Source organism: Marmota flaviventris, chromosome X (assembly GCF_047511675.1).
Source record: "Marmota flaviventris isolate mMarFla1 chromosome X, mMarFla1.hap1, whole genome shotgun sequence".
Classification (NCBI taxonomy): Eukaryota; Metazoa; Chordata; class Mammalia; order Rodentia; family Sciuridae; genus Marmota; species Marmota flaviventris.
The window spans coordinates 13839422-13852018 of record NC_092518.1 but is presented as its reverse complement, the minus strand read 5'-3'; the positions used below and the strand labels follow the sequence as shown (position 1 = coordinate 13852018).

The 12597-nt window shown below is 42.2% G+C and overlaps 1 protein-coding gene and 1 pseudogene across 8 annotated transcripts in view; both read left to right on the top strand.

Moving 5' to 3' along the window:
- Sh3kbp1 (SH3 domain containing kinase binding protein 1) overlaps nucleotides 1-12597 on the top strand; it is a 331887-nt gene that overhangs the window by 293178 nt on the left and 26112 nt on the right. For all 8 annotated transcript variants that reach the window (XM_071606251.1, XM_071606250.1, XM_071606248.1 and 5 more), the window contains one exon: nucleotides 1337-1422. In XM_071606251.1, the coding sequence (XP_071462352.1) occupies nucleotides 1337-1422 (86 nt within the window). The remainder of the gene's footprint in view (nucleotides 1-1336; nucleotides 1423-12597) is intronic.
- On the top strand, nucleotides 6117-7211 carry LOC114086123 (NADH dehydrogenase [ubiquinone] 1 beta subcomplex subunit 1 pseudogene; annotated as a pseudogene).

Below are 12597 nucleotides of genomic sequence, written 5' to 3'. Positions count from 1 at the left end.
ATACACCAGGACATACCAGACACACCAGACTCTATCACACCCAGCTCAGCACAGCCTGGCCCTCTCCAACCTTGCCAGCTTTTTTCCTCTTGCTTCTAAGGACCCCTGGGCACAGGTGTACCCTCACCTACCTTTGAGTCCCTGCTCAATTATGCCTTTTACAAATATGTCCTCTTTCCCTTTTTCTCCAAGGCCCAGCTATAATGCTGTCTCTGTATGCCTCCATCCGGGGCCATACAGATCCTCTGAACAAACCCAGGACTGTGGCATACCTGTGTTGTGCATGCCTATACCATATGGGCTTGTGGTTGTTTGTCTGTCTCTCCCATTTAGACCATGCTCCTTTCCAGAGTAGGTACCACCTGACTTGGCCCTCTCCAAACCCCCAGCACAATAGGTATTTGTCAAGTACTTGTTGAGTGACTGTTCCTCCTTGTGTAGTTGAGCTTCAGGCCATGGTGACCTTCAGGAGCTATGAGATGGACTATTTCTGTTGCTTTCCTGGGAACAACTGCTCAGCTTCTCCTTCTCATTTTATGGGCAAGAATCTTTTCCTGTTTTACTGCCATCACAGCCCTTGGATAATCTTGTTCAGGGCTCATCTCCCTGAGAGGGCCAAAGAACTGTCCTTTTAGAGGAATTTGGAAGAACCTTGTGCTAGTGGATGAGGAAGCTGGGTTTCTTTCTCATTGTCTTGAAGGCCTGTTCCCATCCCAAACATGCGCTGCTTCCAGCCCAGATACAGGAAATCACTCGTGTCCTGATGGGCACAGGGGCACCCACCCAGGAGCCATCTAATTTTACAGACTTATGCCCTGATGCCAGCTTTCAGGCTGCCAGATCTCAACTCGACACCTTGTGCCTGTCAACAGCCTGGCTGGTGCCTCAGCCCCAGGCCAGAGAACCTTTTCTTCAAGGTTAAAAGTAGCTGACCTTTGACAAGCAGCATTGGCTAAATTCCATGTTCCTTAAAAGGGAAGCTCCCAGTTTGCCAGTGCTTATTTGGCCATGGGGCGGGAGCGGGCCTCTGTTGCACCCTGTGTATCCAGAGGGAGGGTTTGTGGCTGAAGGTGATTGGGGAGCAGTCATTAAAATAGCCATCTTCGAATCTATGTGCAGGATAGGGGGTTATCCAGTCCATTCCCAGATTGTACCACGGCCCATGTGGCTGGACAGCTCAGTGGCTCCCAGTGGCTCCCTGTGGCTCTGTCACAGGCAACAGTGCCACTTGCCCCGTGCACAGCACCCTCCTTAACATGTATCCAGCAAGAAAGCTCACAGAATGACGAGAACACATACCAATTATTAAATGTCTGGACTTGTGTTTTTAACGTAGGGGTGACGGTCCAAAGATTGAATTGACGGGCAGTACGCTAGCCAGCATCCTGGACAAGGATCTCTCGGATCGCAACAATGACATTGGTGAGTAAAGACATTGTTCTGCTTTCATTCCAGAGTTGGAAAGGAATTACAGATCCTTGTTTCCCCCTTCAAGCAGTGTGATGAGAACTAACATGATAATTGAAATGCCAGGCTGCCAGCCCTTGCTTGGCTTTAGATGTCACAGTTTTGTAAAGAAGGGAAGGGATGGTACCTTCTGCATGAAAACAGAGTACCTAGGATTTTTACCCTTTCTGGCCTTAGCAGAAACTCCTTGCAAAGTCTAATGAAAAGAAATGATGAATACACCTTTTTGTGAAAGTGGGCATGAGCACATTTTTCCAGTGATATGTGTATTTAGCATAGACTGAATGGGTACAAATACAAAATGGCAGAGATCATTGTAGATCCAGCACTAAGTATTTGGACTCTGAGTTTAAAATGAGCTTTGGTATGGTAATTGCCAGTTAGTCTCCTATACTACTGAGTTTTCTCAAGGACAAGATACTACCATGTGATTAACAGGAAGGGGGCTAAAATCTCTCTGGGTAAACATAAGTCAGCGGTTCATTTGGGGGTATCCTTGGGTAGATATGAGGCTCTTAGTGGTCTCACCGGAATGATAGCTCTGTTAGGAAATCCAGATTCAGGGATCAAACTTTTTTAGCTTTACATCTTTTATTTGTACCTACTGTGGTCATAAGTCAGCATTCTTTCATATTCTGTATATTGTAGAGGGCTACATTTTGAACTTTATCTTATTTTAATTTGACTTTATATTGTGAGGTAATTATAGATTCAGACATGTAAGAAATGGTAGAGCTCTGTATTCCCTTTACCCAGTCCCACCTCTGCATTGTAATTTCTTCCAGAACTATAGCATAATATTGCAACAGGTCATTGATGTTGATGCAATCTGCCAATTTTACTCAGATTGCCCTGTTTTGCTAATAACTGTGTGTGTGTTGAGTTTGCCGCAGTTTTTTTCATATGTGTAGCTTAGTGTATCACCGCTGGGATTCCTCACATTGCTCTTTTCTGGCCACACCCACCTCCCTCCTGCACACACCCCACCCCCAGCCTCTGGCAGTCACTATCAGGGATTGATTTTTCATTTCATGGAATATACATTTCCAGCATCATCTGTGTTGGCCACTCAACATTTAGAAACAGTTCACCAGTTGGCAGGCCTTATAAGAGCACTAGAATACTTGACGTGAATGTTCTTCTTGCCTGGTTTTCATCCCCTGTTTGGGTGCTGTTTTCTTATGAATCTGCTAATAGAATTGCATCTTTGCAAACTGCTGACCTGCAGTCTCTGGCCTGACCTCTTGAAGGCTTGCGGGCAGATGTGTGGTCATGACTGTAAATACCAAAAGTACTTGCCCTGTTTCCAAAAGCTGGTTTACATCCTCAGCCAGCCTTTGAGAAGCCCAGTCAGACAGCAAAACCTTATAGCTTGGACTAATGCAATAACAGCAGGAACTCTGGCCTGCTGTAGCATTTGATCTGGTGAAAAGACAGGGAAAAGCAGAGCAGCAATCATCTGTGAATGAAAGAGAATCATCAAAGTGAGCCAAATTAAGTTCCATTTCTACCACTGGGGTCAGTGTTTGGGCTCCAGAGTGACTGGTGGGCAAAGTTCAGCCAACTGCTGAACTGTTTCTAAATGTTGAGTGGCCAAAACAGATGATGCTGGAAGGTCAGGTGGGGCGTAACACAAGAAGGGAGGTATTCTACCTCCAGAGTATACAGAGCCATATGTCTTGCTTGTGAGGAGCATTGACCTTTGTTTTCTTTGGGTTTGGAGATACCTAACAAGGCTAGCGTCCAAATATGAATAGTATATTTTCCAGTCTAACCAGCTAGTTTGGAAATGTTGGAGGCATTGATGTGGGAAGGGTAAGTCTATAGAAGCTTTTCATATTGTGAAAACTAAGCACCAGATGTATGTATTTGGGAACTCAGAAAAATGATGCTGAAGTTTGGTTCTTTCATTTTTGCCAAGAAAACATTAGTTCCCAAAGACTATAATACCTCAAATTAACCACTTAATGTATATATATTATTTGCATCACACAGAATGATAATTGGCAACTATATAATCAACCAATAAATACTTGAGTACCTCCTACTTAAATGCAAGGTTGCCTGGGTACTGAGGCTCTCACATAGACCCTGCCTTCTATTGGCATTAGATCTACTTGAGCCCTTAAAGCAGCAAATGATGACTGGGTGGTAGAAAGTAACGCTGATCAAAAGAAAGCATGTTCCCCAGGACTGGTGTGCTAGGATAGGCTCCATAAAAGAGGATGGACTTATCCATTCCTTGAAGTTGGATTTTTATTAGGCAGGGGAGAAGGTGGGCAGGGAAGTCACATGGGAAGTGTTGACAGTTATGTTTAAACCAGCCTGGCTGCAGTAGTGTTTGTCCTGGGAAGGAGGAGAGTTGACCTGGAAATATAAGTGGGAGCCAGATAGTGTTTATAGGGGATAGATTTGTGGTTTATTTTGTAGTGGGAGCCATTGATGGTTGACACTGAAGTGACATGATCACATCTAAAAATTAGGATAGAGAGCTTTGCGGGACCAATTAGAGGAAAGAAAGGTAGGTGTCAGGGAGTCAGGTTATTTGATAGTTGAGGTGAGAGATAAAGCCAAGATTAAGCTGCTCACAAAAGGATTGGGGACAAAAGAAAGGATGTAAAAGCAGCAATACAGGAGAATTATTGCTAGACCTTAATAACAACTTGGATGTGGGAGCAGGGAGGAAGAGAGAATGATAGGTTAGTTGTGAGGTTTTTAGGGTTGAGTGACTGGGGTAACAATGACCTGAGTGGAAATGATCATGTCAGCAAAAGGAGCTGGTTTGGGAGGGGGCATTTAATTGATGGATTTAGTTAAGCATGTTTACTTTGAGATTTGGACAGATCCCCATATCAGTGCTGGGCGGAGTCTGAAAATAGAGGTCTGGGGCTCTAAAGACTGGCAGGGATTGCAGATAGAGATTAGGAGTTCCCTAGAAGCTATGGCAGGAGCAAACATTACAGAATTGGCATCTGCAGACCTGGGTTTGAGTACTGACTCTTCAATTTCCAGGCTAGATTCCCTTCTCTAATTTACAGATTCTCTGAGCTTCTACTTCCTTACCTGTGTCTGTCTTGTCTTCCAGAATTCTGCAAATCACTTGTTGGGCTGCCAAAAAAAAAACAACACACATAATAGAAATGCTTATTATTAATGTTGTTTGCTTAGAAGTGGCTGCTGGGTCAGGAAGAAGATAATCTTTACCATAGGAAAGGGGAAGATAAAGGCAGGCGCAGTGGCACATGCCTGTAATCCTAGCGGCTGGGGAGGCTGAGGCAGGAGGAATTCAAAGCCAGCCTCAGCAATAGCGAGGCACTAAGCAACTCAGTGAGAACCTGTCTCTAAATAAAATACAAAATAGGGCAGGGGATGTAGCTCAGTGGTCGAGTGTCCCTGGGTTTAATCCCTGGTACCCAAAAAAGGCGGGGAGGTGATGAAGCTGTGCATAGCAGTGCACGCCTGTAATTCCAGTAGTTTGGGAGGCTGAGGCAAGAGGATTGTGAGTTCAAAGCCAACCTCAGCAATTTAGTGAGGCCCTAAGAAACTTAACGAGACCCTGTCTCAAAACAAAATATAAAAAGGGCTGGGGATGTAGCTCAGTGGTTAAGCACCCCTAGGTTCAATCCCTGGTACAAAAAAAAGAAAGAAAGAATAAAAAGGGAAGATGAATTTAGGGCTCAAGATCAAACCCTAGCAAAGTCCATTTTTAAGGGAAAAAAGTGAGATTTTGCAACATCTCAGAGACCAGAGGAGGAGCAGATTTTAAGCAGAATGTCTTTAGGCTCAGCAGCAGAAATGTTCTTTGTAGGTAGATCCACCAAGGAGAAAAGGGCACTGCAGAGGGGGTGGCTCTCTTGGGCTGCTTTTGTAGCATTTGTTCATTGCTTTGAATCAAGGAGGAAGTTATTTGTACCCGAATGTTTTGTTAGTGCTTTGGACAATTGAAGCTGTCCAAATGTGGGTTGCAGTGAATAGCATAATATAGTCCTGAAAGTCATTGGAAACCGTCAGTGTTAGCTATAAATAAATCTGTGTTTCCTCTTAATAAAGCTGAAATTTAAAATTATTGTAATATTAAATTAGAGAACATGGCTTTTTCAGATCTCATGTGGGCAGCTACCAGCATCTGTCAGCCAGCAATAATTTAGAATGAAATCAATTGGTCCAAAACTAAGTTGTTGATGTCAGTTTGAGATATTGTTTGTATCAAACTACACGGCCATATTTCAAGTAACATAATAGAAAACATGGAAGAGCTCCAACATAGGCCTGTGCATGAATAGAAAAGAAAATTAAATTGTCCAGTTTTCTCTTGCTGATAGAAGAATCTCTGTTCTGATTGAATGAGAGATTATAGGCCACAGAGTCAAGTGCCATAACATTTACTTTTATTATGCCGTATATTGTAGTTCCCACCACATGGCAGGATTTATTGTTATACTTCAATACTACAGAGAGATTTTCAATTCCTTTCCTTCTAGAACACATAGCAACAGGCCTCCAGATGGGAAGCAGCCTGTGAAGTAAGCCACCTAGTTTCAACTAATTGACTTGGAGAAAGTCCTTCTCATTCCTCCTTATTTACAGACAGGGTCTCACTGAGTTACTTAGGGCCTTACTAAATTGCTGAGGCTGGCTTTGAACTGCCTCTGAGGGATGTAGCTATGTGTCTGATAGCCTGGCACTGGAATCATTGCTCCAGCCACATGAGCCACCATGCCTGGCCCCATTTCTATCTCTTTATGTCGACACTACCCCCTCTATGAGGAAGGTGAAGGTTTCCCCTTCGCCTTCAACTTGACTCACAGAGCACAGTTTATACCATAGTCAATTTAGGGGCCAAGAGTTGCTACCTTAAAAGTTAGACTTGGGCCATGAATGTGGTTCAGAAGATATGAAGGCTAACTGCAACTTATCCTCAGATCTCTTAAGGATGCCTAGGGACTATGGTTCATTTGGACCAGGAAGTGTAAAAGTATTTATGCCCTAGGAATCATTATTTTTTAAATATTTATTTTTTAGTTTTTTAGGTGGATACAATAGCTTTTATTTTTATGTGGTGCTGAGGATCGAACCCAGTGCCTCACACGTGCTAGGCGAGCGCTCTACCACTTGAGCCACAACCCCAGCCCGGAATTCTTTTAATAGCCACTTGATTTGGGAATCAATTGTAAAGGTTCTAAAATCAGATTGTGGTGATGATAAATTTACTAAAAAATATTAACTTAAGATGAGTGAATTTTATGGTATAAATTATACCTCAGTAAAACTGTTAAAAAGAAAAAAGGGAACATTAAAATTTTCCTAACACATTAAGGTCCCAATGTAAATAAATAAATAAATAGACAGCATTCATCTGTATGTATGGGGTTAAAAGGATCCTTCTGGGCTGCTTCTGCCCTTGATCTTTGGTGTCGTTTATTGGCTCCAGGGCCGCAGCAGTCATGGTGAACTTACTTCAGATTGTGCGTGACCACTGGGTTCATGTACTCGTCCCTGTGGGATTTATTGTTGGATGTTATTTAGACAGAAAGAATGATGAAAAACTGTCTACCTTCCGCAACAAGAATATGTTGTGTAGAAGGGAATTGAGGCTCAATGAAGAAGTTACCTGGAAGTAAAGACTGTGGCTGAATCACAGAATATTCACATTTTAAAAGTTCTGATACAAATAAAATCATGTTTATTATTTTTTTAAAAAAGGGTGCTTCTGCCCCACTTCACAAACATATTTGTGACTAATAGCTGCTATATTGGTGTTTCTGAGTTGTGTGTAAACCAGTTCTTTATACATAGAATTATATTTTACATATGTTAAGAAAGCTCTTCAAAAACCTGTAGAGGAATCATTTGAGGATGAAAATAAGTCCCTAGAGCTTTGTGTATTACTTTACATGGTTTTCTTAAATGGAAGCCCACCTGGATGTTGATATGTAGCTGATTACAGCTGTGGTGACAGAACAATCCCAGTGTTCAGAAGGTTTTCCTAAAACCTTCTGGGTGTTTTCTAAACATATTAGGGGGAAGAGCATGCCTTTAAAATCTTTGAGTCCCCTTTGAGGTACAGCTATAGATGGTTACCTCTGAGGGATGTAGCTATGTGTCTGATAGCCTGGCACTAGAATCATTGCTCCAGTGCAATGGAGAGAAGATCCTCTGTTTTTGTTTCCCCTCTCCCAGCCTTCATATTTTCTAGTGTTGAATTAATGCAGTGGAACAAGCAAGAGGAAGGAAAGATGTTTGGCACATTTATCTCATTCACCACAGCCCTGTGAGGGAGTGGTATAATGACTTGTGTTTTCGGAGTAAATGTGCAGGAATAAAGAAAGCCAGGTAACTTGGGCAAGGTTAACCAGCTAGTAAGAAGCAGAGTTGGGGGGTTGAACCTAGGTCCAAACTTCAGTGCAAGAGGTTAATCTATATCAGCAGTTCTCAACTGCTCCCTTAAAAGGGATATTTTGCGACATTTTTGGTTATTATATCATGGGGGTAGGGATGGCTACTGGTTTGTAGTAGGTAGAGGACAGGAACACTACTAAACATCTTACAGTGCACAGGGCAACCCCATAAGCAACAAAGAATGACCCTGCCCCAAATATGGATAGCACAGAGATCAAGAAATCCTGGTCTGTGTCAAGAAGCTGATGGTAAATTGGGACTATCTGAGCTGTCCCCCCACACACACACACACACTCCAAGTACAGCCTTGTGTTCCCTGGAGTTGACTGTACGATTTCCTGAGAATCTATATAAAACCTACTTTGAAAATAATTTCAGAGCTTTTGGAAACTAGTGATTTAATGTACAAAAGAGTAAATATATTTGAAGTAATTCACTTAAACAAGTAATTCACTCAACCAAGGACAAAGCCATGACCTTGGAGAGAGAGCTCTTCCGCAAGCTTGTGGCAAGTTACTTGCCCTAGAAACAGCAATATGATTTTTTTGGAGGGATACCAGGGATTGAACTCGGGGACACTCAACCACTGAGTCATATCCCCAGCCCTAATTTGTATTTTATTTAGAGACAGGGTCTCACTGAGTTGCTTAGCACCTCGCTTTTACTACTGAGGCTAGCTTTGAACTCAAGATCATGCATCAGCCTCCCGAGCCGCTGGGATTACAGGTGTAGGCCACGCACCAAGCCAGTGATAGGATTTGAACTTGGTTTCCATACAGAGCATTGTATTTGAGGTTACATATTCTCCAATGGTTCGATAGCTGGTGTTTAAGTGGATGTAAAAGAACAAAAAATAAAATGTCACCAATGCTATATTCTAAATCTATATTCTCTATAGTAAAGCTCTACAGGACATATATAAAGCAATTTAATTGTAACCATTAACAGAAAATTTTTGTTACCATGATACCAAATCTGCAAAAATAGGGGGGTTAAATTCTTATTGTGCAATTTCTACCTTTTACTATAAGAAATCATCCCTAGGGGTTTCTTGGGCAGATTTTGAGCGATGTCTTAGATCCCCTGATTTGGATTGTTGGTTTTTCTGCCCTGCTTATGTAATAATATTACATTAGAAAAGTTTATATTAAACTTCTCCTTTTGGAGCTAGACAGCCAGTTATTGATCTTTGCAGCATTTCAGGTTGTTGAGCAATTTCTCAGATTTTGTAGAACATAATGTAACCTGATGTAAAGAACCCCATGAGTGGCATGTGCAGAGTTCCAGATAGACTACTGGCTAAGCATGTGCGTGAACACCTCCCTGCTTTCTTGGGGATAATTACTCAGACAGGAGAACTTATATTTGAGATGCAGTCACGGCTCGCTTTTACAGAAACTGTCTCCTTTCCAGTGACATCCAAACATGGCCTTTGGGACCAAAGATGTGGTTAGCATTACCCAAGCCAAGAAATGGCAGATGCATTTGCTGCTGTTGTACAAGTCTGCATGTGACAGTGTGGGGTGTGCATGTGTGGATATATGCAGTTCTATCTCCTATTAAGGGACGTAAGTCACAATCAAACTTAAATTTCCATCAGCAATATTTGAGAAGCTCTCTGCATTTCTCTAATGTGGCGAAAAGAAAAGAGATCGTGTTGAGCATCAGGCACTATTTCATGGAAGCAAAACAGGCAGCACTGCTGATTGATTGCTTGTTAACCCTCACATTTTTGTTCCCTCCTGATGCCTATGGAGACTGACTTAATTAAAAAGAGCTGCTAGGCCTGACCCGCTCCCAGCTGTGCCTTGAGCCTTCCTTGGTTCCCACCCCTCAGGGGTGTCATTGTAGGTATTCCCCTAAGTAATTAAACAGATCAAGCTGGCCACCAACACTCATTTCAAAAGGTGTCTTTCAATCATACAGGAAATGGGCCCATGTGGAAGCCTCATCTTTCTGGGTTCTTTAAGGGGCCCAATTCAGCCCTCATGGTGGCACACACTTGTAATCCCAGCAGTTTGGAAGGCTGAGGCAGGAGGATCATGCGTTCAAAGCCAGCCTTGGCAATTTAGTAAGGCACTAAGCAAATCAGTGAGACCCTGTTTCTAAATAAAATATAAAAGGGGCTGGTGACATGGCTCAGTGGTGAAGCACCTCTGAGTTCAATCCCTGGTACCAAAAAGTAAATAAATAAAAATAAAGGGCTTGATCCTGGTTACAAACCGAGCATCTCCACTTACAGACCTTTACAGTCAGAGATGTTGGTTTTCATCAGAATCCAGGAACTCACTCCACCTATATACCCCCAACAGGGCAGTCTTAGTCTTAGTAGTCCATCTTGGGGACTGTGCTTAGTTATGGGGGGTTCCATAAACATCTTTTATCCCATCACATCAGATGAGTATAAAAGCAATAAACTTTGGTTATGCCAGTAAGAAATGTCTCATGAAGACTATAGAAACACAGGGAGAGGTCAAACAAATCATAGTGGGGAGACCATAACAAATGTTGCCTAACCTCATTAGGGTGATATATTTGGTGGTGTGAATTATTCTAAAACACGAGAGTATGAACAGTGCATCCTGCCCAAGCCACCTCCACCTGTTAGCCTATAATGAGGAGTATAATCATCTGGGGAGGGATGGAGGGATACATGAGGTGTGGGGAGCATCAGTTAAGATGGCTCTTGGCTGATGAACCAAAGTTAGCAGGCCTCTAACCTTGTCTAAAGTTTCTAGATCATGCCTTAATATGGCTAGAAGAGGATTTTGACAATTTGCTTCATAAAGTGATAATAATAAAATAGTATACTTAATAAATTATATAGTGCCTAGTAGCCATGTGGACTTGCAGCCAGCCCCAGAAAAGCTCACTTGTGTGCCAAGATGATGTATATTCCCCTTGTATTTTGGTCATCTGCCTCTCTGTGAATAGGACCTTCACAATCTTTACCCATCCCAATGGCTTGAGTGCTTCTACCTTTGCTATGTGCTGAGATGCTTTTCAGCCTTTTTTGGGTACAAATCTGAAGACTAGTATACAACAAAGAGACTTATATAGTAGCCTTCTCTATATCCACCATGTACTCCACAGAAGCCTGTGAGTTGCAAGTGAATGTGAAAGCAAGATGGGAACAAGTGACAGTCATTTCTCAGATTGCACATGGCATTTATTTGACTTGGGATGCTCCCCACTCTCCGCCCACTAGCTGTGGGCTCATGGATTGGCAGAGCCCAGCTCTGGCTTTTGTTTTACTTGTAGATATACAGAGAGATACACAACCTGCCAGAAAATCATTCTCACATACCTCTTTGACAAACTAAAACCATATGGACAAACTATAATTTATTAAGCATGTTATTTTATTATTATCACTTAATGAAGTAAATTGCCAAAATCCTTCTGTTGCCATGGACTCTTGTTAAGGTATGATCTGGAAACCTTGGCCAAGCTTAGCAGGCTGCTAAATTTGATTCATGAAATAAGAAAAGTGATTAGCAGTTGGGGAGTGAGGTTGGTGGGCGCCATTAAAAGGTAATTGGATCTGGTGGTGACAGGCTGAGTTGGAGGTTAACAGGGTGCCCTGATTTGGAACCAAAAGAAGCCTATTACATACCTTTGCAGTAACCTGTGGTGATACTCTCTTCACCTCCCCAGGCCTGAGTCCTCTCTCCCTGACAGTCTGTGCTCTTTGGAATTTCACGGATCATTTACAAAAAGGCTGAAAATTGGAAGGGATTGCCAATTTTTATTATAATTTAAGCACATTTGAAAAATGTTATCTCCTATTATTAGAAAGGATATAATCTCCAAGTTTAAAAATTCAATAGATTAAGCTTAATGGGAAACTCACCATACTGACCTTTTTCTCAGTGCTTTATGGACTGGAGACAACTTTAGCATAGACACATCAGTTCTTGGGCTGGTGTTTGAAAACCACAGGTCCAGCTCACGTCTGCAAAGGTGAAAGGTAGGGGAGAGAAGACATATGGGGCAATTGGAAGGCACCAGAGGGAGTCAGATATTGAAGTATAACTCAGGTGAAAACTCATACCATTAGCAGCTCAATATATATGAGAGTGAGAGGGGAGGGGCACAGAGAGAGAGAGAGAGAGAATTGCTTGTAATTTTGTAAAAATCAGTCATGGAGGGGTTGGAGGTGCCTCAGTAATAGAGTACTTGCCTAGCGTTTGTGAAGTCCTGTGTTCCATCCCCAGAACCCACCACACAAACACACACATATACACATACAAAGTTAAATCAGTCACACAACATTATTTTTTGTTGGTGGTGGTTGTTGTAAGTTGTAGATGGACACAGTAACTTTATTTTATTTATTTATTTATTTATTTGCAGTGTTGAGAATTGAACCCAGGGCCTCGCACATGCTAGGCAAGCACTCTACTGCTGAGCTACAACCCCAACCCACGAATTATTAGATTTTTAAGAGCACTTGAAATACTTTTTACCCCAGTCATCTTTTTTCTCGCAAGTTTTACAGATGAGGAGCAGCTCATTTAGTTACCAAGGCTGGGGATGGGAGCCTTCCAGTCTCTCCAAGAAGTTGATGAGGCTCTGCTCCTATACCTCCCAGTGGAGTAAGAAGAGCTCTGGGCCTCAGGACAGTAGCTCCTTCTTCCTAAAGTTTTGTAGTCAGCATAATTTTGGCTTCCATGTAGTTTTGAATGTTAGGATATTACTATTTCACATATGCATTAACATTTCGTGTTA